Genomic DNA, 26682 nt, shown 5'->3' with positions numbered 1-26682 from the left:
TAGTTTTGTACTCTAATATCGTTGTTCAAATTGTTCCGAAACTACTGTAAACTACTTTGTTCGGGGTTTTTTGTTCGCGCGCTCTATTTTATTATTGAACAATAATAATAATAATATAAATAAAAATAAAAAAAATTATTATAAATAAAAACAATAATAAAAAAAATTTAACTAATTAATTTAAAAGATAATTAATTTGATTGTTTTTATTTTAATTAATGGATTAAATACTAAAAAAAAATATTTAAAAAAAATTGAATGTCACAAGTCAACGACAACGTGTGAATTTTCTTTTCTTAGAAAAAACCATTTTTAACGGCGGGGATATTAAATATAAAACGATGCATTCTTACCACGTTACATGACCGTTTTGTCTCGGTTTATTATTATTATTATTATAGTTGAGAAGGTACTTAGTGGTTCAATTTAATGGTCAGTTTTTATTGTGTTTATTATCAACAGAACGTTCAACTATTTACAACTAACTTCACTTCATACAACAACAACAACTGCATCTGTTTTCGTCATCGTTTGTTTTGATAATAAAAAAAAGTGTTGTTTTTTTTTCGAGATATTTCGCGCGGTGTTTTTTTCTGAAAATAAGACATTTTAGAAATATGTTTGTCGATTGTCATCGAAAAATATACTCTGGTGGTAATTATATAAATTACTAATTACACATAGTGGTGAAATGAGTTCCAAATTTATTATTGATAGTATGCTTCCAAAGTATCATACAAATCATCAAACCACAGCTGCAAATCTTGGTGTTCATCCACAATTTCAAGGACATTTATTCCCAAATTCCCCAAGTTCAGGTTTATCTGGTGTATCTAGTGCGTTAGACAGTCTTACATCATCCGCTGCATCCGCTGTTAATTATAGTACAACCTCATCGCCAGCCGGTTCATCACCAAATAGTACATCATCATCGGCATCACCTGGAGCTACAATTGTTGCAAACAGAATGTATCCATACGTATCTGCTGCGACGGCAGCTGCCGCACACCACCACCATCAACAGCAACAAGCCGTAGCGGCTGCAGCTTTCGGTGCAGCGGCTGCATCTGGTTCAATGGTACCTGGTTTCTCATCTTCAGCGGCTGCCGCCTCATCAGCAGCATTAGCCGCTGCGGTAGATGCCGCGGCTGCAGATAAATCATGCCGGTATACAGCCGGTCTAACGGGTGCAACACCCACAGCCGACTCAATGGTCAATTATACACTTGGACATCATCACCAGAATGGGGCTGCAGCCGCCGCCGTATCAGCAGCAAATAGTGTAAGTGCAGCATCTGCATCAATGCAAGCCGTCGCTGCACAATTTTACCATCAGGCCGCGAGTGCTGTGGTCGATCCATTATCATCGGCATGTAACACACAACCAGGTGCCACACCGGGTGGACAGCCTATTCCAGACATTCCTAGATATCCATGGATGTCCATTACCGGTAAGTTGAATATTTTAAGTTATCACGGTTAAAGTAATCAAAATATTGTTTATTTTGACTACATTAAAATAATTTTTATTCAATTTTATATTAATCAATTAATTTATTAATTATGGGATAATAAATCAATTTTAATTACATTTATTGTAAACATAAAAATTTTTTGTTCAGAAATGAGGGTTCAAAGGTGAATAAATTGTAAATAACACTTTCTGTGAAGGTTCAATAATTTTTTAAATGCTAGGCTTAAAAACTTTAATTCATTGCTTTTAACAGACTATAAAAATACTAAATAGATTAGTTTTAAAAATAGTGACCTTTTTATAATTTATTATCCAAAACTTTTTCTAGTTTGTTAAAAGCTTATTTACGTAAGCTCTAATCTTCGAAATTCGATAAAAGTCTTTAAATGCGCAGAAAAGTTTCATAAAAGTGGAAATAATAATACTCATTAAATACGAATTAATGGGAATAATTTGTTCGAATATCTATTTATGGTGGAATTCGATTTTTATACCAACTAACTTCATATTTTGAGAAATGTAGGTTTTAAAAAGCTAAGAATATGCTTAATAGGATCTTATTAAAACTCCTATGCAACTAGAGAAACATTCACGCGAAAATAGTTTTTCCTTTTTAAATGTTGCATTTTAATAATTCTCTTAAAAATTGCATAATACCTCATTTAAGTCGGATTAAAAGTGCAGGAAACTTTGTGAGTAGGTATAAAATGACTGACGTAATAAAACTTAATTATATTCTTAAGTAGGGTAATAAAACATAATAATATGTAATAATAATATTTAAAATTACTTTTAAAATGCTGGTACCAACTCAATATTTAAACGCAATGTCGTATTTGAAAATAATATATTTAAAAAAAAAAAAAAAATAATACAATAAATACTTACTTAAGAATATGAAAACTAATTATCCGTCGGCCATTTTGTCTATATTGATTGCATAAGTTAATGGGATCTAATCTTTTTTGTTTGTTTCAAATATTACACAAATAGAGTTTTTATGAGCATTTTAAAACTACAAAATAGATAAAAGTTATTGAAATATAATAATTTTTTAATAGGTTTTATCATAAAAACATTAGTTTTTGTAAATTTATTGTATTTTATTTCGTATATACTGCGCATGTGTAAAGTATTATGTATTATGTGCAGTACTGATACATACAGATAATTATTATGCTTTGGTACGGAGTTAGAAATTTGTTTGGTAATTATAATATCGTAAAATTTTTTAAAGCGACCATTAATCAATTTTAGCTCCACTTAGTAAAAAATATTATGCCTCATGATAAATAAAAATTATGAGAGTAATTGTGGGAATATTATGGCCTATTTTTAAATGTCTAGACTCGTCATATTTATAATTCAGATTCTAACTCTAGAAATTAGTTATTATTTTTCATTGCTATATTTTTGATAGGGCTTAAATAAAGGTATTATTCGAAGAGTTTGTGAATCTTTATAAAACCACAAATAAAAAAAATTAAAACGAAAGGTTTAAGTCTTGTTCAAAGATCGGGGAAATGCGATTAATGGTCCCTCCATGAAGAAGATCGTCAGTACATTTGCAGGTCAAAACTTTGACTTCTACAATATTGTTTTATTTCCAATTAGTTATTCCAACAAATGGGACTTGGGGCTTGGTATTATCAAAGATTTTCCCACCTAAATATACTCGTGAATTCCATTTCGGATAATCTAAATACATCTAAACACAATATTTTACATAGTCAATTTAAATGAAATTTTCTTCTTTAGGGGAATAGCCCTGCATATTCCAGTAAAATAACATTAATAAGCATCACACATTGCATTAAGAAGTATCACCCAAAAATTGAATTAGTTTAAAAATAATATTTCGAAAATTGATGATAACTGTTGAAATTCTGTGATAAAATGATAAATTCAAAACAAAATTTGAATTAAATACCCATAATTAATATGTAGGTAGCAAAGGTAACCATTTACCCGCTAACAGTTAAATAGTTTCAAACAAACTAAGCTCCAAAAAATAAATAATAAACAGTGTCCCCAGGTTCACGTTTCGTATCTGACTTCTCAGATTCAATTTTGGAATTTAGGATCACAACTTAAAAAAAAAAAAAAAAAACCGTTGCCGACAGTTTAGCTTAGAAATTTTTGGATAACTTTAATTTAGTAAAAATTGAAAACGATATCATATTTAAATAGTCTATTTACATCACAACCCTGTGAAAATGGAATTTTTTAGTCTATGAACAGATCCTATAGCATGACTTGATTTAAGCAATAAATTTTATACTCAAAATTATATAATACACAACGCGCAGCGTTTCGTTGTTGTACGTCCGCCTTTTTTTTCGTAATTTTACAAAGTAGTCTGAAGTTGAAAGTGAATTTTCAATGGGAAAATTTTTATTTTACTGTTTCGCATGCTACAAGATGCTACAAGAATGTCGGGGTCCAGGAGTTCAAATGTATAGGTACCTACTTTAAAAACAAAAATTAAAATTATAAGAATAAAAATACCGACGGATGTCTAGATTATTTAAACTTTTTTTGTATATAATTTTTATGTAGAAAAACAAACGATAATTTCTTTAAATGAATATCTTCAATGTTCCCGCATAGGTTATAATTTTTATTGTGAATTTTTGTAAGCCAAAATATTTAAGCATTAAATTCAGTCAGATTTATGCCCTTTTATTAAGGCATCCTGTATAGCTATCACTGCGTTTCAAGTAGAAACAGTGTGACAAAATTTATAAATTTTTGGCGATCAGCTGCGGAGTCATAAACTTCAATGTATGTAAAACAAAAAAAATTCTGATTAAATTTCAAAAATATATATCATTATTTAAAAATTGATTTATTATAACATAAAATAAATTTGAAATAATTTTAAATTTAGCATAGAATAAATATGTACCTATATTAAGTCTGAAATTTAGATTTTTGTAATTTTTCAGACTGGATGAGCCCATTTGACCGTGTGGTGTGCGGTGAGTACAATGGTATTGACAAATTTTTTATTTTATTTTTTTTCTCTTACTAATATTATTTTATAAGTTCGTTGTTTTCTTTTAAATACTACTAACAACACTATTTAAGTTTTAAATAAAAATTGTACCATTCCCAAAAATTATTTGATAATTATTAATTATCGATATGCAATATGGAATTATAATAATAACCAGGTTCCGTCAATGTTATTTCTAAAAACTAAGACATAATCTAGATCTAGAAAGCTACCGCAGCGTCTGTTGTCACTTCGATGGCAGCCATTACTAAGTTATAATAGAGAGTGATATTGAGTGCTTTTCATTTCGGTTAACTTTAGCGAGTATACTCAGCGTGAGTTTCCATGATGAGTCATTAGATCTTAGATAAGCCTCTGCAAGTAAGTAAAAAGTAAAAATCTTAATTAGCAAGAAAAATATTCAGTTTTGTAAACTGTCGCTTAGCGCGGTTTAACTGCAACATCATTAGGAATTTAATTATGAAAATAACTGTACCATAGCTGCATAAATTTTGATTATCGATAAGCAACATAAAATTTCAAGAGTGATTTCTCCTTACTTACATTGTTCTTGCAAAAATTCTAGAACACCTTTTTTAGGTAAAATTCGTGAGTGTGTCTGAAACACATTTAAACAATAACCATATCTAATGATATTTTAATAATACCTATACTTTGTCTAAAACATATATTTTGAGCTGTGTATAATTTAAACTTTTGTTTTAAAGTATTTATGTATAACAGTTTTAATTGCCTAGTTTTTATTATTATTAATTTTGTTTTATTATTACAAAAGTTAAAAATTTTCAAAAAAAAACTGATTTTTAACTATATGTTTCTGTTTACACCAGAATTAGTGAAATTACTTTTATGTACAAATTTGATAATCATTCTTTTATTTATGGTAATAGCAAATCAAATTTGAAAAAAGTAATTTTCTTTAAACGGAATTTGGGCGTAAACTAAAACACCGTAAATAGTCTTCTGATTAAATTAAAATATTTCTAGAAATATGGTAAAAGGAAAATTTTTTCTACAAAAAAAAGGAACACCTCGTGATATTAAGGGAATTCGACCGTTAAAGTCAAGCCCATTAAAATATACTTTAATATCCGTAAACTATTTGCGAAAAACAGTGCACAATACTAAGAAATTGTATCTATAAATATATACAAATTAACACACTCAGCCGCATATTTATAAAGTGTTTTTTGTTTTTCTCTTTTTAACAAGAAATACAAAGACTCTTTCCTTGGTATCAAAAAATTTGTCATAAGTAAATGTTTCAGTACCTTGGTTATGAAACAAATGGCGAGAACTGTTTTCGAGATATATAAAAAAGTATCTATTTTTTTATATATCTTAAATGTATCACCCTCAGTTTGGAATTATGCTCACTTTGATTGTTAATATCTCATTCCACAAACAGTCGAAAATTTTGTTTTTATTAAATGCAGAATACCTTTGTTAATCTCATATTTCAACTTTTTTGAATTCCCAAGAAAAGCCATTTCACAATTGAACTAGCTTGAGTATGTTTAAGCTTTTTAAAGTTTAGGTTTTTAATTTATACCTATAACAAAATTGAATTGTTTTGAATAAATGTAAGTTTTTACGATTAGTTTTGAAAAATTGAACTATTTATCAGAGAACTACAACTCAAATGCTTACAAACATTCTTATCTTTGTGCTTACTGTGACTATTTTTAATCTAAATTATTAATAAAATCAAATATTTTACACATTTTTCCACTTTGACATAAGAGTATGATGATATTTTGAATGCCTTAAAAGTATTTGGTGCCATTTTCTACCATTTATTTCCATTTTCTACCATATAACTTCTAATATTTAGTTGCCTGTTTCCACTTTTGACCTGAAAGACTTTTTTAATATTAAAATCTCAAAAAAATGAACTACTATGTAATGTCTACTAGTTTTTATGGACTTTTTAATTTTATTCCAATTCAAGCATCTGTAGTTAAATCCGGTATACTTTCGCATTGTCTTACTTACATTAACCCAAGTAGTTTCCAAAAATAAATTCTGGGAGTAGTAACAGTAACGCTAAAATACATGGGAGTGCTAACGGTAGCTTACTATTCAACAAAAAAAGAGTTAGGGAAAAAGTTGAAATTGTGTTTATAATATTGCAAAAAATCAAATTATTTTGCAATAAAAATAATGATAAATGAAACATTTTTTAAAATATTTTCATGATATAATGCATTTTTTCCACTCCTACAATATAGTGCGGGCATTATAAATAATAAATAATTATTATAAAACAAAACCATTACAATTATTCTGATTAAAAAAACCAATTGATATCCTCAATTCTTTATAAATATCAATTAAAAATTATTTTATTCATTATTATTATTAAAAAAAAGTAGCATTTATTTAAATATATGAAAAATAAAAACAAAGTCGACCTTGATATATTAACCTCAATAAAAATATTATATGAAACAATCTTCTAAATTACACCCAATTTATTCACTTTAATAAAAACAAGAAAAAAAAATCTCTTTCAAGAGAGTTTGTTAACATCACTTCAAGTGAGCACCATATTTTTCTCTATAATGAACCATTGGCAATGTAATGTCATTAGATAGGATGTCATTACGAAATCCCTAGATTTAATTTTAATATACGCAGGACACCTAAAATCTGTCACATTGAAATAGGAGATGAAATACTGTCTAAGAACAATATCGTTTAGGATGATGACACTTGCTCGATTAATACTTATTAGTCAAATCAAATTTTCTAAAATACAAAAATTCAATAAAATATAATTTAATACAATTTGCTTTATACTTAATATTTTAAAATTAAATCTGCAAACATAAAGTAGGCAATGAACACTGTAAAAATAAAGCTTTATTTGTAAGAAAGTTCTTAAAATAATAAGTAAATATTTTTTTGAATCAAGAAAATTTTTGTGCAGTCAAATACCTAATAGTTTTCTTGAATTATAAGCACGAGTCCATGAAGTACTCAGAGCGTTGAATATTTAGGTATTTGTTATAAAAACATCAACAGCCAAGAAAACGCGTCCCTGGAGTTTTTTACTTCGTAAATAATAATTTTAGTCATAAGTGTAAAAATTCTAAGAGAATAAATTGTCATAAAATGTTATTTTTTTGATTTTGACTAATACTAATCAAATTCTAAAAACTAACAACGATGATTAACGAAACCCTATTTTTCTAGTGTTTTATTTTCTATACCACAGTGTTCTTATTAATTAACCAGGATTATTGATTTAAAACGAAGAAATGCTATCTGCCATTAAGCTCCCTTAAAAATGCTGCTACTAAGCTCTCTTAAGTTTGAAATAGTGACTATTATTTGCTAGTGAATAGTGTTTTACTTTTAAGTTTATTTCTTTTGCATTTCTGATCGAAGTATATGAAAATATCATCAAAGCGATGACAAAAAGTTAAATTAAAATTAAAATTGGCAAAAAAAATGTGCATGATATAAGTATTTTTAACTATTAATTAGAGAGATATTTGACCGAGAGATCGGGCACACCATTTTTCGTCATACACTATGTTTACCATAAGAACTCCAAGCAAAATTGTGTTTAGCTAGAATGAGATAAAAACAAATCTTCAATTATTTTTGTCCTGGGTGTGTTCTTCAAAAAATATTTTTTCTCTCCTATTTGTTACATGAATGTTTTTTATTGAAGCAAAAAAACAATCATCGATTTTCTGATAAATTATTGCTAACAAAATATAAAAAAATTTAAAAAATTAAGTCTAGTTGATAGGAGGACACCCTTTACTTCACATGTCACGTTTTCATAGAGAATATTCAAAATATTTTTTGAAGTTTTTTTTTTTTTTTTTTGTATCATGTATGAAGAACCATTAGGTGCTACAGTTAACGAGACCATAATACACATTATATTATTAGTATAGACAAAATAAATAAACAAAAAATGCAGCATTATGTTTATCATAAATAACTGAAAGTTATTTATAAAATATAAGTTACTTACTCTCTTGATAAAATAACATTCGATTAAGTGGTGAATAGAATCGTTTATTTTGGTTCGGTAATCGTTTTAATATGGTAATGTTTCATTAAAGCCAGTCTTTTCTGTCAATTTCGAAGAAAATGCACTGTTTCGATGAAAACTTTTGTTTGAATTACCAAGGTTATTAGTTATTCTTTTTTAAGTTCTTTGTTCAATCTGATCTCCTATGAATATTCAAAACGGAATAATAATAAGTTCTAAGCGGAGATAGAAATTAAAGCTCCGATATTATTTTAACTAGAATTTAGCTTGTTTTTTTTTTTTTGAACGAAGTAATACTTTTAAGGCAGTATTTAAGAATAGTGTGAAAATGTTTTTAAATGTAAAAAAAATACGATGGAATACTCAAAAAAATATTTGTCATGTGGTATTGGAAAAATCACTAATGACGGCAATTAGTCAATCTGGCAATCATATAAGCAAGCGTTAATCTTAAAGAAAAATATATAAAAAACATTGGTATACGGACTTTAAATCACTAGTGATTATTTAGTAGACATTTGAACAGTATTTTGCAAATGGATATGGTTTTTTTATATCCTTCTATAAATGCAACATATATATATATTCTAATTGAAGCCTGTTACGTATAGTTATATTTTAAGCTATCGGTTCTTGCATGGCATTGATTTTTCTTAGAGTTTCATGATTTTCAAGCTAAATGAAAAGTGTAATTCTCACTTTTCCAGGATTCAATCCAAATTATTTGCTGTATGTTGTACTAAAACTGATGCGACATGTACGTCAGATCTATCGTCTTTAATTTTGCAACAATGAATAAGTTTGAACATAGAATACCAAGAAAAATTTTGTTTAAAAATATAAATATTCTCATAAAATTCGTATGAGTCAAATCGAATGATAAATACCGCTAATGTCTTCTCTAATATACATATATTCAACGGTGTTTATATCTTTTAAAAATGGGGTCAAATTCTTGAACTTGTAGGTGGTTTAACGATTATAGCTATAATTTGTTAAACAAATTTAAAATAAATTTTGATACTTAGACGATTATTTTCGATAGATTAACTTTCCAATATTTTAAAAAACACCTCGTTAGTTTTTTAAAATTGAAAATATAATATTTAAATAAAATATTGTTATGAGTCACGAATATATTGTCGATACAATAATGAGTTCTTAACACGTGATAACTGAGAATTAGCACTGATCCAGTTCTAAATTATTATAATTTAATCAATCCGGAAATATGTAAGTAATTCTTTATTAATTTTAATCACTTTTGTTTGTAATTGAAAAAATTATTTACAAATAAACAAAAAAGTCTTAATAAATAAATAATAAATTGGTAAGTTTTTAAATTTAATAAAAATATATCTCTTATAATAATTTTAATAAAATTACATAAGTAAAAAACGTGTTTAAAATATATAAAACTTTTCTTTTTAACGCCTTTGCTTTTTGCAAACTAATGTGTAAATAATTTCAAAAAATGTAACCGGAAATAAGTTTTTGTGTTGTTTTGAATTTTGAATGATGTTTTTAACAAAATATAAAATGAATTGTTGTAGCTTCTTAATAAATTTGAAGGTACGGGCAGCAAAATTTTAAACCTTACTGGAATGAAGTAAATACGTTTACTCGGCTGTTGATGTTTTTATAACAAGTAAATATTTCTTTAGTCAACGTTCTCAATACTTAATTCATGAAAATAAATAGCAGACTTCTTAAAAGTTAAAGTAAGAGTATATTTTCTTGCTAATCAAAGGTACTCACTAATCACACTAATAAAAAAAAAAAAAAAAAAATACAAGAGAAACTCTTTTGTTGAAATTATTATTATTATTATTTTTTTTTTATGAAAATGATAAATTTATGATTTAATTATAAACAAAAATAATATTTACTAGCATAAAACTATTTTAGTTAATTATTTAATGACCAAATTTAACAAAAAAAAAAGGGACAATTTAAATCACTTGACAAAGCACTTGAAATATATTTTATTGTAGTAATAAATTTAACCAAGTGCCTATGCCTATATGTATATCGTTTTTTTTTCTTCTTAGCTGTTATCAATATTATCACAAACTAATTTTTTTAACAGTTTTGTTAATTAAGAAATTTTACGAAACTTATTTCACTAGTTTTTCTTGCTTGTAATGTTTCCATAAGAATTAAGTCGTAGCATCTTTTTGTGAAACTTCAAAACATTCCTAGAATCGTTACAATTGTATTTTCAAAACAAGTTTGGCATTTTTTGGTAGTACGTACGTAATATTAATGTCCGATGATAATATTTTTGATGCCTGGATTTGTACAGTTGGCACTAATGATAAAACCTCATTAACTGCGACTTCTTAGTGAAAGTGCCTTTCACCTTACTTCACTCATACTTTCGCAACTCTTCTGTAGCTTTCGTTAATAGAAATTCTCTTTGTTTTTCCAAAACTGGACGATTTTTCGGTCCATAGAACTCTTCCTAAGTTCGACATACGCACAATTCAGCACTGAATGAGTGTTAGTTATAAAAGCATATTTTTCTTAAGTCTAGAAAATATTGTGTGTCAGTCTTTTAATAATTTTTAAGTAATTTTTTCGATTATCCAAAACATTTTAAGACATAAAAATTAAATTTTATACTCGAGACTATAGAGTATTGTCTACCATAGTTATTAGATAATATATTTCCAATATTTTATATGAATATTTTCCAAAAATAAAAGTATTAAACTTTATACAAAATATACCACGAAACCAATTTTAGAAAAGTTCACATATATGTCGAACCAAAACGAAACCAAACACACATATCAGTAATCTCTGTGTACTATTTAACATTCTTTACACAGAATTATTACATAAATATTATTTTTGTATGCTTTGCGATAGAATCTGAACGTGTGTTGCACTCGCTATCGTATACATTCATATACAATTTATTTTGTAAATGCAAATCGGGAACGGTATAAAAAACGAGCACGCTACGCAAAGAGAGTTTGTAAAATATTAAGGGGGCCATGTACTAACAAAATTTCATGAGATAATACAAGTGCATATGATATACGAATACTCGAGCACAAAATCTTAACAATTCTTAAAATTCTCGAAAAAAAAAACTGCGAGTAATTTAAAAAACTATACAAGCTTTAGTTCATTAAGTTATATAGACTGAGCGTCAAACGATTTTAAGCGTGCCAACATCTGAGGTAATTGCTTGGATATAATCCGTCATGACGACGGTGTTGATATGTCAAAACAAAGTGTTGTTGTCAATGTATGTTTTTTTGAAAAATGTCCCTACATTCAATGTATATTTTTTTGATAAATGTCCCTATATTCTTTTGATAAATGTCTCTAGCTGACTCAAGCAATTACCTCAGATGTTGGCACACCTCTCCCTATACGGAAAGATAAGCGATGCTCAGTCTATGTACTTAATGGTCTGAGACAAAACTACAACAAACAATGCATAACTCAATTTGACTACTCTGTAACATTCAAAGACTGGAAATTGGTAGCAAAATTTCATTGACTGAGATTTTGTTAGGTTTTAGGAGGTCTACGAGCTCTTTTAAAACGGAGTATATTCACAATTTTCCACTAAACATTTGTTTTTATAATCAGTTGCTCTTAGGGCATTTGGATAATTCGATTTCTCTCTCATTATTTAGATCTAGCTTTGAAACGACTCAATCTTTTTTGTTATCCAAATTTTGACGATTACTTTTTTTTAAATCTATTAAAACAGTAATAGCTATTTGCTTCTTCTAGTTCTTCATGAATCTTCCTATTTTAAACCATGTTTACTTGGATCTGTCTCATTTTTACAAATCTTACGGCACTCAGACGCTTATCAAAAACGCAGGTTTTATAAAGTCCTATAATTGTATAAAGTAAATGATTATACAATTCTTCTTACATATAAGATATCTGATCAATAGAAAATTGGGAATGTTGGGAAGGGAAAGTACTTAAAAAACTTTTTTAATTTTTAATTTTGCTGATCGTAATTTTATAAGCTTCGAAATCCTTTATCTGAAAATTGAGTAAATTTTTAATTTGATCAATATTTCATTCGTAATCTGTTAAAACCCGCTCGCCTTTGTTCATCCTCGTTTCTTTTATAGTTTATTTTATAGTCTATTGTCAAACATTAACAAACTCCCTATATTTCCAGTCATCCATCCTCTTGTATATTTGTAGTGGTGTGGGCAAAAATACATTTATATTTATTTATTTCTACACAAAATGGGACACGTTTGTGAATGCAGCACAAACATTTAAGAAGTTGTGTGTAGATATATGCAATGCATCTATATATTCAGAAACGTAGCAAAAAAGAACTTCTTAAAATTTATATTCTTTAGATAAAACTTATAACAAAACAAAAATATCATGCATATACGAATTTTAAAATACACAGACAGAATGAATAAGATGACGATGAACGAACGAACGAGACTCTCACAGACTGTTCAGTGGGAGAGGGTTGTACCTTAGGTGATAATTTACATGTTTTTAAACATATCGCTATACGTTAATCCGAGTTTTTTTATTCGTTAAAAAATCATTTTTATGAAAACACTAGAGTGAAATGTCGATAAAGCTACGTTTATGCTTTAAAATTTTGTTATTCACTGTACAAGACCATAGTGTACCTTGAATTACATATTAATGTTCCTTTGATCATCCCTACCAACTATATCTGAAGAGCCTATGTTTAAAATGAAATCTGCATCGTAGAAGCTATGTGATTGAAACATTGGAAATTATAAAAGTATATTTTATGGTCATCCTCTTCTCCAAGCTTCAATTACAGCTTCAATTGCTCGTCCATGTGAATAAGACTTCTAATTTGACACTTTTATTTCGCTGTGGTAACCTGGACATGTTTATCTATAGCAATTACAAAATAAATATGTAATTTGGAGCCCACTTCGTTGATCCTGAGTATATGGCAGTCTTGTTGATCCAAAGTATATGCCTTCATGTAGGTATTTCCTGTGTTATAGTAATAGTAAGTTAAGTATATTTTATATCAAAGAAATTTAAGAGTTCTCTTAGGTATATTTCTGTGGTACAACACTTTGACGAAAGACATTTTTATTTAAAAAGAAGTAAAAAAAAAGTAAAAGAAATAAACGTATCCATTTTTATTTAAATTGAAGTGAAATCAAGTATATGAAAATATTTGTGTTAAAAGGAAATAAGTAGATTGTATCGTTTAAAAAATATTATTAAAGATGGGTGCCGCGCACACATTTATTAGAATTTCCATCGTATTTTGACTTTTTTTTCTGTATCTTTCTATTTTGCCGATATCTGTTTATTAACTGAGAATTGGTTTTAATTAACCATTCAAACAGAGTCTAAATCGATATAGGATTGTCTGATAGTTAGGATATATTCTGTCACGTTTGAGATTATAAAAAGAAAGATATAAGCCATTCTTTCATGGATATAACCATCTATGCATTCAAAATAGTCAATTGTTTGAAATCTTTATATTTTTTCTTTTGATAAACTGCACATGATGTCAACTAAATGAGAGTTAGATCTGTATCGTAGAATAAAGAAAATAGGGATATGTTCTTTTCGTACCCCAGTCTTTTTAAATTGCTTCTGTAAATGAGCCGTTTGCTTTTTCTACCAATTTAATTGAACGAGTTGCGAAAACTTAACGTTTCAAAAAAATTAAACTAGGATACATGGATACAGGGTTAAGAGATCAGTATGTTTAATCCGATAATATAATTAATGGTTAAATTAATTTTAATGCAATGCATGAATTAACCAAGTTCATTCTTGAATAACCTCTTGAAGATACACATGTGACTGACCTGTTAAAGGACCGGGTGTTCGCAACCCATCATTTCTTTTAAAATATGTTGCACAGCAAAATAATACAGTAGAATTTTCATTTTGGGTCAGTTTATTTATTGTATTGGCACCGATATATTATAAAATTGAATCTTTTTATGAGTCTTAAGTAAAGCAAAGCTACACGGTAAGCATTTTTTTGTAGATATCACTATGTCAGTATCAGTGTGAACGCCATAAAGATTTGACTATTGGGGGAATAGTAGCATTGAAATGAGTCAATGCGGTATAGACCTGAGTTTCATACTGGTTAGTGATACCCACAATATACACTTCTGGTGTATATTGTAATATCACTTAAATCACTTATATCATAGAAATTATAATATCTGTCTGTATACCATACCAGCATTGTAGAAAACGCCAATTATTTCTTACCGCGAAGGGATTGTAAACGCTCTAGTATGACAATCTTTTCAACAAGGTGTTTTTTTAGTGAACTAACAAAACTTTTAAACATCGAGAGCTTGATAAAAAATTAATAAAATGTCTCATTATTTCAACTCCACTTCTAACGATGTATACTACAATAGTTAACTAATTTTAGTCATTTTATGGACTTACCTATTTAATGTTTTAGTATACGAGGTTGTTCAATAAGATGTTACCACTTTAATAGCAGATATTTTGTCCAAATAGATATTACTGCTTAAATGGCTGGGACTTGTACATAATATAAGAGTGATATTTAGTTGTTAATAATTTTAAGTTAACGTCGATTCCATTAATTGGTAACATCCTTTGGAAAATGTGTTTCACTCATTTAGATCGTATCATATTTTTGAAATAAATATCATCCACTTAGGCGGTAACACGTTTTTGAACAACCCTGTAGTATTCCGCTTTTTAGTTTAAGTAACGTTATTATATAGGCGTGTTTCTTGAAAATTCAATATTTTAAAAACTCTCTACACTTTAAAATAACTTCGAATACGGATATATAAATCGTCCATATGACCTTACAACTAAATAAAATCTAATAAATTTATACGTGAAGAAAATAAAAATTTATGAATATTAAAAAAACAACGCAGAAAACGTTGGTTCAATCAATTTTATTAATTAAAATATCGTTGAACCATATAATATGTTATAATATAAAATTACCCAATTAAAGCATGAACATAGGCATTTTTTTTTTTTAAATTATACAATCAATAAGTATAAATATTAATATAATTGATTGATCGATCGATACATATAAATATAGAATTTAATATTTTCATACATGTTTCATTTTTATATAATATAAAATAAAATTCATCTCGCAGAAACTGCGTAAACTAAGCATATATCCACTTAAAAGTATTTTTAGTTTGTTCTTGTCTTAAGAGCAATTATAACAAAACTGATCTTCTAACCACTTGGCCACAGAACAAACAAATTTATGGGTTGGAGTAATCGCGTTAACTTAGCTGTATCTGTCCAAAAAGTAAATATTTCTTGAGTTAACGATCTCAATACGTAATTCAAGGAAATAAGTATGTGACAGCTTGAACCTAGAAAATATTTACTAGCTACTTTTTTTTACTCTTTTTTGCAACTATCTGGTATTTTTTTTAGTACAATATATTTCTCCAGTTAACGAAATTAACTCTTCTCTTTCTAAAGCAACTTACTCACATATCTCATTTAATTTTGATGGGCAAAAATATTTTGGCTGTAAATGCGGTATTTTTTCGAGTACAGATATCGTATAAGCTTCAAGTATACGTTCCTTACATTAAAAGTAGAAAAGTCGTTCATGTTAAGATATGTTCTAAGACTTTTCATTTTTAAAACTTTTTCATCGTATGACAATACGAGAAAGTTGCCTGAGTAATATTAATAAACATTTGAAAAAAAAATTTCCGAAGTTCTACCGACCATACAAAACCAATAGTTCCATTTCTTTAAAGTAGAAATTCGAAGTGTATTTGTGCCAGTCAAAACAATCCAAATGACAATTATATGGTTAGTTGTTTAATATTCTGTATACTATATGTTTAGTTTCATTTACAATCAGTAAAAATCTCGTGTTACATAGGAAAATAAAATTTTAGTTTTATTGGTTTTTAAACCTAATCGATTGATAAATTACTAATTTATTATCGCTTGTTTGTTTGGATTTTCAATTAGTTTCGATTATTTTGAAAAAGGGTTTTTTGATTTTGTATTAAATTATCTGTGCCTCGTGGCTAATTTTACACATTCCAATAAAATTGGAACGAACATTCAAAATTTTGATAATAGGTAATATTTATTGAAATTCAATTACGGTTGATTGGACAGTATATCTAGTGCAATTGAACAGTACTTACTGTCTAAATTTCTTTTCAACAGAAATTAAAAATTTTTATCTATAAATTAATTATTTAAATTTAGATAACATCTAACATCACTAAAAATGGATTTATATAATTATCTAATTACTAAAAATAATAAATAATCGTTATCTATAAAATCAAAAAATAATTAATAATAATTTTTTGACTCTTGACGGACATAAATTTTAGTCAATTTTTTATTTTATTCAAAGAATTATTTTAAGAGTATGACTTAAAATTATAAATTAAGCGGAAGTGCTGAGAAATTTGGGAATTATCTATCAGTTTTTTTTATTTAAGAGATCATTCGAAAAGGAAATAATTCAAGCTAACTTTCTTGCACGAATTGCGAAGACGTGGTCGTAAAATTATTTGAGCCTATTACCATGCTGACTCCGGAAGTCAATGTTTCGTAGGTTGCTTTGTTTTGTAGTCCAAGATGCCAATCGACTCGAATTTTAACCACCTGAACTGTATATGATCATTATAAATAATAATCTGGTATAACATAATGATCTCTTTTATCTTAGCCTACATTTTTTGTTTGCTAAATGAAGTGACAACACTGATATTTAAAATTTAATGGCGTCTATAAATTATAAACAAAATTATTTTATTTTATTCTTATGTTTATAACTGTTTTTTTTTCACCTCTATATGCAAACAACGGCGTGTTTAGTGTAGATAACTTGTGTTGAAATTTATCTTGCTTATTGCCAAGTAGTTTCACAAACGCTTTTCCTTTGTTATATCCAAACACATGATTTTAATTTTAAACACAAACGTTTCTAATTTTAATTGTGAATTAGTTTAGAATTTGTATCAATCGAATTTTATGCAACGTCAACGCCTATATCAGTATCGGTGTGAACGCCATACTGTGTACTATATTCAAGGAATATAGTAACATTAGCAATAGTTATGGCATACTAGTTAATGCAGTAATGGCCTCAGGTCCATACTGGTTGGCGATACCTACAATACTTTTGGTTGATAGCTCTATTTAATACTGTAATATTAATTATGCTCACATAGATGTTATAGTATTTTTTTCTATATCATACTAGCATTGTAGTAAACGCCATGCATTTCTTACCGTGTATTTGGTAATTTATATCGTATTTCGGGATCTGTGATATCATATTATTATATTTTCTTAAAAAAAGTATAATTTGGGTAAAAATCAAAAGCAGTATTTGCATACATTTGCAATACCAATTTAATCAAGCTATATTGAAAAATCTATGCAGTGTGAACTAACATTTGTAATTGTAGTTCAAAAACTTGTATATAGACGTCGTGTGGATTTAAAAAAAAATTGTTTATTACAGTTTACCTTTGTCAAGATTAATAAACATATAAAAAAACAAGTCAAGATTAAATTTTATAATTGGTATTTGTTAACTATTTTAAAATTTTGTTTCCATTTCACATATAAATATGTCAATATACGGTTAATTTTTTTTTTTAAATAAACAGGGAGAAATGCTCAAAATTTAGAAAATTTTATTTGAATTACAAGTTACTTCCACAATTTTTATAAACTTGTAATGTTTGTGTGTTTGTTCGGATCAAATCTTGCAATTGAATTTTAATCTGGTATGCTTACACAGTTGAACTGAAATTTTGGATACAGTTAAGTTGAAACTGCGTGGTAAGCTAAGTCTGGCACCTCACAAGTTGGCGTACTAATTATTTTTTATAAACTCATAGCATATTTAAACAGATTGACAATGCATTTTTATATATAACTTAATGGTAAGCATGCCCATTTTCCCATCACTCCCACCATATTGGATATACAAACGTTTTTTAATTTTAAATTAAAAACTTAAATAAAAAATCCTTTTTAAAGGATAATATTTCATTGTAAATAAAAGTAGAAAATAATTATTTCTAAAAGTCAATCATACATGACTATTTGAAAAATCATGAAATGTTACGAAAAATCTTTCATATTTTAAATTCAGTGCCTTCATCTTTTACAAAAATTCATGTTATATTTCCTTACACTCCAGCGTATCGTATAAAATTTAACTCAAAATTGTTTAATAAAAGATTACAAACTTACTCCGGCCATATTATTCGACTAAATTTTGTTATCACAGCGACAAGTATTTTTTTATTTGAAACAAAATTGATAAGTGATACATTCAATATTAAAATAATTCCAATATAAATTTTATTTCGATATTTAAAATTTACGAAAAAGTTATGCAAAATAATTTCTAGCACGTTCCAATTACCAATAAATTGTTTATAAAAACCAACAAAAAAAAATAGCAACTAGCGAATTATTCTATGAATAGATTAGAATATAAACGAAACACAAAATAAAAAGACTAAACATGTTTTTATAGAGTAAAGTAAAAAAATATTATTTTATTATAATTTTTGTTCTTTTTAGCTTGATGTACCATATTAAGTGTAAGTCGAAAAGATATTCTTATGCCATTGTAATATCTCTATCTGTTTTGTCCTACACGTAGTGTAATACACTGAAGTAAAAAAGAACAGATTTATACATAAGTTTTTTAGTAGTTATAATATTATTATACATATGTAAATATGTATGCAATAATAATAATAATAATATTATACATAATGTTTAATAAATATTCAGTTTATTATAACATTCATAAAGCACACTATGGTATCCGCAGCATGACGTTTAGTTATGTTTCTTGTATATTTTTATATATCATATTTATTTCTTTACATACTTACAACTGAATTTTATTCGTACCTATCTTTGGCATTTTATTTTCACATTTTTTTAGTTCTCTTGGTTAGATGCATTTTTTTTTCAGTAATGTTTATTAAAATGATTAGTGAAAAACTGTGGCAATTACTTCAAGCGCTTGATGCGGTGCTCCAAAGCTGTGTAAGAGCTAGGTTACGTAATTGATATGTAATAAAAGTGTAACAAGTGAAATTTTCAAAATTGAAAAATCTTTCGATAAATTTTACGAAATATAGTTCGAAATATAGCTAAGAACACTCTCCGTTAAATAACCTTTAAAACGATATCAAAAAAATAAAAAACGCTTTAACCGTTTAGGCTCTACAATGGCACAGACAGACAGGCAGACACACAGACACACAGACAGGCACACACACATAGCGGTCAAACTTATAACACCCCGTTTTTTAGTTCGGGGTTAAAAGACAGGTATAAAATTCCTGATTTGTTGATTGATTTTTGTTGGACCTTGTGCTATTTTTTCAATTTTTTGAAATAAAACTCGTTGATAATTTTTTTTTCTTTTTTTTTTTTGCTGATAATACAGTTTTTTAAATTTTGAAATTTGCACCAAAAAAGTTATACATTTATATTTTGCAGTTCACACAATTGCAATTCTTCTTTAATTTATTATCCTTTTAAATTCGTAGATTTTATGGTTTTTATGTTCGTCAAAGGATAAATAAATCACAGTTATAAATATCTTCTGCCAAAAATTACACACTTTTACTTAAAAAAAGTAAAATAAATAATTATTAGAAAGTTGTTTTAAAACGGCAAAATAACTCTTTTTCAACAATAAAAAACCCTTTTGATTTTTATGACTTTTTCTTCTGCAAGTGATTCGTTTTTAGAAAGTTTAAAAAAAAAGAAAAAAATGAGGATTGAAGTAAATAAAAATATTTTGTTGAATATAGTAACCTTTGTTATTGTTTGACTTAAAATATCGAATAATTACGCAAAATTTATTCAACACGAAATTTCAAAAAAAATAGAAATCTTGCTGCTAATACAGACGCCTACACTAAAAGTATGATTTCCACAAGTTGGCAAACAGTAATATTCAATGTTCAGAAAACATTTTCTGTGGTCGAAAAATTTTCCCTTCAAATAAATAAACTCTCTCTTCAAAAATATTTTTCTATTTCATTGAAAATACCAACAAAATCTTGATTCGATAAAATCCACAAAAACGGTTACTAGAAGGGCAGTTACTTTGGAACCTGGTTCTGGTAACAATTTTAGGGAATTAATGATGTTGGAAGTTTAAAAATTTCGTATCTGATATAAACTGCCCTTCCTTTTGTCTCTACTTTCTTTCTCTATTTTGAAAGTAACTTCATTTTAAAACTGTATCTTTTTTCTGATATTTTTTAACGGCATTTCACCGCGCTTCCACCAAAATAACCTTAAAGCAACATAATAATGAATTTATATGAAAAACTCCATATACGGTATAAAATTTTGATTACTCAACGCACTCATGTTGACATTATCTTAAGCCATTTATATAAAATAATACACAATAATTTTTATATTGCTCCACTCAATTACGCCATAGCTTATTAACAGCCGGGGCTCAGACAAACATAATTGCCAATGAACTAAATAATTACGGATCAATTAACAATACTCATAAATATAAAGTTACACAAAATGCAATTATTGTTACTGATTCATTTTAAGATAAATACATATAAATATTAGTCAAGGTACCGGTCTAGTATTTGACAGTCACTTCCATAAGGATGAAAATTTGATAGACTTTTGTTAAAATCGCGAATAAAAACTTTTTTCTCAGCGAAAATTCTAATGGTCTGAAACTCCTCTTTCACTGATTTTGAAAATTTGTTCCTAGACAAATATATCTTTCATTGGTGCTTTTAGCTTTCATCTGAGCATTTTCCATTGTTGTATCTTTAAACAACTTTAAAATTCTTCAATTTTAAGTGTATACATCAAACATAAATTTTCATAGAACAAATTATAGTGGAAGAATAAAACAATCGTGCAAACATAATGTTAGCAGAAATCACTCAAATAACTAACCATTTTGAAGTTGCTTTCAAATATTACGCCTGACCCTAGACCTATGATTCATTTTAAGATAAATACACATAAATATCATTTTATTTTAAATTAAAATAAATGATTTCAAAAAAATTATTTCACAATGTAAAGGCGTGGCCAATGACCTAAACATTACACACTGAGTCCAAAAGGTTTTAAAATATAAATTATCAAACACATATATAAATTAAAACAGACTAAAAAAGCCACGGACGACAACTAAAAAATATCGTGGAACATTCAACAAACAGGCTAAGAAAGAATGGAGAAAAAAAAAACCAGTTATAATATTGGGTAGATTGTGGCTTGTATGGCTTGGCTGTTGTGTATGTTCGTTCGTTACAGAATGGCAGAACAATAAATAAAAATTGTAAAATACATATATTATTCAATATAATACACACATATATTTTTTTAAATTGTGATCAAGTATAACACCACATTAGGTATATCTGTATAGTGCAAGACATAAATAACGTCTAACATTACATATCTCTTCATTTATTATTTAGTGTTTTTGTTATAAACAGTGTGTCTCAAAAATGATAAGCCACATAATGTGTACTGCCAGTACCAGTTGAAAAAATATGCTTTAGCAAGCTAGAAAATAAAAAATATTTGTAGTTTAAGCATAAAATATTTATAATTTAGAATCAGATAATTTATTGATTCCGAGTCGAACCCATGATATTTTTCACCAGATATGGAATTTTAAGAAATTTTAGCAAACCAAATCTTAATGAAAATTACTACCAACGTCATTAAATTTTAAAAGAAAACACATATAAAAAGAAATATTTTTGTGAAAAGACAAAAATTCTCAACCCATGAAATTATTTTTTGAATTAGTAATATTTTTGAGCTTGATAGGGCTAAGAGAAACTTCGTAGGCTTCCGTAGATCAACCTCTATTTTAAGTAATCTCAAAACGTGGCTCACTCTTTTTATGTCACTTGGTTATTAAAATATTGTTATACAGCCAACTCTATCAAATACACATATATTCACGTAAGCGATTTTCTTTTAACAAACGTGTGGTAAAGAAATAATTTCTTGGAATATACAAAAAAAAAAAAAAGAATTAAATACATAAATTTATGTTAATCATTGAACAGACAATAATAGCTCTCTATATGAGACCGCGATTATTTGTAACCCATACCCCTGGTAAAATGCCCTGACTAACGCTGACAGTATTTCTGTATATCTATTTTATTACTTTTGATATTAATTTATGATCAAAGTTGTAAATTGAAATTTTGAATAAATTTTAAATCAGAAAAAAATACTCACATTTTTAAAATTTTATTCACTCTCGGTTTTTTAAATATTATTTCTGATTAACTATAATTAGAAGAAAAACAAAATGATTTAACAACTAGCCGTAACATTCTATCTTCTGATTCATTTATTGCTCATTTTGAATAGGCACACAATTCAGCCAATAGGACCCACAGTATGGAAATCAACTCAGCCATTGATTACTGTTGATACTTTTCTGAAAAAAAATTTAACATATTTCTCATTTTGCCAACTATTGATTCTTGCTTTCCAAATACAGACTATTTTACAGCACCTAGAAAATTCTTTTTGTACCTAGAAAATTAAGATCACATAATTTCGTACAAAAGTACTTTACTCACAAAATCGGCGTGAATATTCATAGAAAATTGTTGCTGTTAATTCAATAAAAATAATTTATTCAAATGAAAGAATAACATTATCTCTTTGTCACTTGTGTATTAAATCGGCGTGTGAGTGACTAAAAACCGGAAGTCTTGCTGAGAATAGCACACGTGCCATAGAAGTGTGCTAAAAACTTAAAACGCCAATCCACAATCCATTGTCTCATACTATTTATTTTTAATAAGTATACTGATATATCTTGTAACACAAAAATTTATTGTATGGTTAGAAACATAGAAATTTTCAAAGTCTGCTTCTTTAAATATCTTCACACTATGTACAAATATTCAATAATAATCAATATAAAGTTTCCGGGCACCCTCGTCAACGTAAACTTTGAAAATAGTTCTAAAAGCGTAAATCTTTTGCAATTGTGTCAGGAGCTATATTTCTGGATAACTTTAAGCACATATAAAGAATAAATTAAAAAATTTCCAAAAATATCTTATTTAAATATAATGTATAAAAATAGATACACTTTATTTTTAAAGAAAATTCTTGGAAAATTCGGAAATAACGTGGATATGAATTATTTAAACATTATGATTGGATTATGGCCAAAGAAATATTTTATTTGATTAATTAATTCATTTATAAATCATTTTACATTGTATATGACTTTTCGTCAGGATAAATTTAGATATTAACATTTAAAAAATTATATTTAAATTATTTGACATTTTGTAAAATTCTCTAACAGTTAGTGTTTTCGGGAAATCTATTTGACATTTATTTTGACAAATATTTGTAGTTCTTTATATGAAAATTACGTATATTTTATTTTTTTAATGATAATTATGCCGTGAAAAAATTTAATTATATAGCCAACTTAAATACTGAATGGATAACATCAAATTAAATCATATTGAAATAGATTAATTTTGGATTCCTTTTTGGTTCTTGTAACTTGATAAATAATACTTCAAATGATTCTATGTTCCTGGTTCTAATCTTCTTGCTTCGTCTATTACATGACTTTAGCCTATTACAAGAACCTAAACATTATCCAAGAATTTATACATGGTGAGGAACTTAGACAAAACATACAGAACTTTTTAATCTATCCTGATAAGGCATATCAAAAACATTTCCAAATGTTGAACAGTTATCGAAACATTAATCGCAGAACAAAAGGACCTACATCAAATTCTAAGTTAATCAAATTCAAGATAAATATATATTTAAAAACAATAATCTTATTAAATGATAATTATAATAATAATAAAAGTTTTTACAATTAATAAATATAAAGTTTAGTCTGTATTTGTTAGCCAAGAGCCAGACTTGCCAAATTTAGACCTTGCAGAAACACGCATAAGATACATTTATACAAATTTGGAAGTTCTAACGCGTTTTTAGTAAGCCGTTATGCATTGGTATGTATAGTAACAAAAGTACAGCCTTAATTTATGAAATAAGGTACCAATATTTTTATGAAATAAATTGTTATTTCACAATAAGTGTGGTATTTTTTCATTTTCCTATATACAGTAAAATTAAAAAACATTGAAGAATTTTGGAATGCTAAAATATTTACCTTTGGATTCTGAAAATATTTCAAATTGGTACACTTGTTATGTTGAATAATAATATTATGATTACTTACTTTTATATTTCAATTAGTTTTTGTAAATCTATCAATTTTCTCGTCGAGATAATAATAATAATGGGGGTTGAACCTCCGTTTTTGCGACGCATTTCTAATCACAGAGGCCACCCACATCATTATTTGTTAATCTTTATTTATTAAATTACAAACATATTTACAATTACATTTTTGATGTGGGTGGAGTCGGTTACTTCGTTCTTATGCAAGCGATGACAATGTGATCAATTCTGCACTCCCATTAATTATAAATTGTTCACACTGCCGCTGCCTGGATTCGAACCCGCAACCTAAGTCTAAATAATCAAACGTTCTAAAACTAGCGCCTTAGACCGCGCGGCCATTTAGACCATTCGCCGAGATACTTTTGTTCAAAAAAGTTTTTTAGAACTATGATCCTTATCGCGTAATCAGCCGATGAGGACTAGAAAAAAAAAACACGAGTCCGAAACCGACTGATCGACCCTTTTTTTTATAGATTATTATCTTTAATATTCAATGAGGAAGGTCTTCGTGTGGAAGGTCTTCATCACTCATCCACGTCAATAGACTTTTTTTTTAAATTTTATAGTTATTGATGAAGATATGTAGTTCTTGATTAATTGGAATTTCGTAAAAAAAGATAGTGTAATTCGAAAACATTCCTTTCCTTTAAGCTATGTTAAGAAGAATAGCATATCACAATGAAAATTTGACAATTATGGCTCTTGGTGTATTATAAATCTTAGTTTTAAATATTTTATTACTCTTGTTAATTTCCAAACAGCAGCTACTGTTAATATATAATTTAAATTAAAACAGATAAAGTTTTAATAAATAACATTTTAATGTGTTATTGTTTTGAAATTATAAATTTATAAACATGAGATTAAGACATAACGAATTGATTTTTTATTTTAAACTGTTCAATTATTTGTTTACAAATAACATATTAATAATATTTAGAGTTCTTATTAATCAATTTAAATTATTTGATATTAAAAAAAAAATCAATTTTATAGGAATTTAAACTGTTATCTGCCATTCTTGTGGACATTCTTTGATAAAAATTGACCAGCCATTTTTTTTCTTAAAGTTAATTTCATTGATAATTATTACTTTTTTTTGTCAGTTATGACTTATGAAAATTTTTGTTGTTGTAAACTTAATGGCGTCTATTGAGAAAATACCATGCGACAACAAGCAGTCAATGTATCACTCCCATGTAGGCATAAATCTTAAAGAAAAAGAAAATTGTTTTGAAGAATGACTAAACCATTAAAAAAGTGACCTAATTTTTAATATATAGTTCATGTATACGTTTGAAAAATTTTGCTGTTAATTTCTTTATTTTCTTGATATCAATATATTTATTCAACGCCTGCTGAAACCCAAAGAAGGCTTTTTATTTTAGGGCTAAAAATTAACGACTTAACTTGTATGTAAATTCAAAAACGAAGCTAAAATTTCAATGTTTGAGACGATTAGTAAATCTTAATTCGAAAGTGGCTAAAAATTATTTTGCGCATGATTCCCTATCTTAAGCAGACATTGTTTGACCTTCATAGAGACAATAATATCAAACAAGACCTTTTTGGGTTACAATGAAAATATGTTTTAATAAATCAATTTTTCTTTAAATGTCGATACAAAATTTATCGATATCATTCAAGAAACAAACCTAAATGATTTATTTATAGATATAATAACAATAATTGAATTATATTCATGCCATGCACTATAAAATATACCACTTTATCGACTGATATGAGTAATTCATCAAGAATTTTCTTTGAATAAATCAAAATGTCAGTTGTTTTTTAAGTAAAATAATACATGGAAAGATTTTTATTGTAACAAATGAAATCAATAAGGAAAATAACTGAAAGAATATTAACTAATCATAAAGATTAAAGTGA

The 26682-nt window shown here is 27.2% G+C and overlaps 1 protein-coding gene across 3 annotated transcripts in view; it reads left to right on the top strand.

Annotated features, from left to right (window-relative positions):
* Positions 1-585: 585 nt before the first annotated feature.
* LOC123305116 (homeobox protein abdominal-A homolog) overlaps positions 586-26682 on the top strand; it is an 84338-nt gene continuing 58241 nt past the window's right edge. For 2 of the 3 annotated variants that reach the window (XM_044886738.1, XM_044886737.1), the window contains exons 1-2: positions 586-1451; positions 4423-4467. In XM_044886738.1, coding sequence (XP_044742673.1) covers positions 692-1451; positions 4423-4467 — 805 coding nt within the window. In that variant the 5' untranslated portion in view covers positions 586-691. The remainder of the gene's footprint in view (positions 1452-4422; positions 4468-26682) is intronic. The other variant, XM_044886739.1, reaches the window with a different exon arrangement.

This window comes from Chrysoperla carnea, chromosome 1 (assembly GCF_905475395.1).
Source record: "Chrysoperla carnea chromosome 1, inChrCarn1.1, whole genome shotgun sequence".
Classification (NCBI taxonomy): domain Eukaryota; kingdom Metazoa; phylum Arthropoda; class Insecta; order Neuroptera; family Chrysopidae; genus Chrysoperla; species Chrysoperla carnea.
The sequence above is the reverse complement of the archived record's forward strand: the minus strand, read 5'-3'. Positions and strand labels throughout refer to the sequence as shown.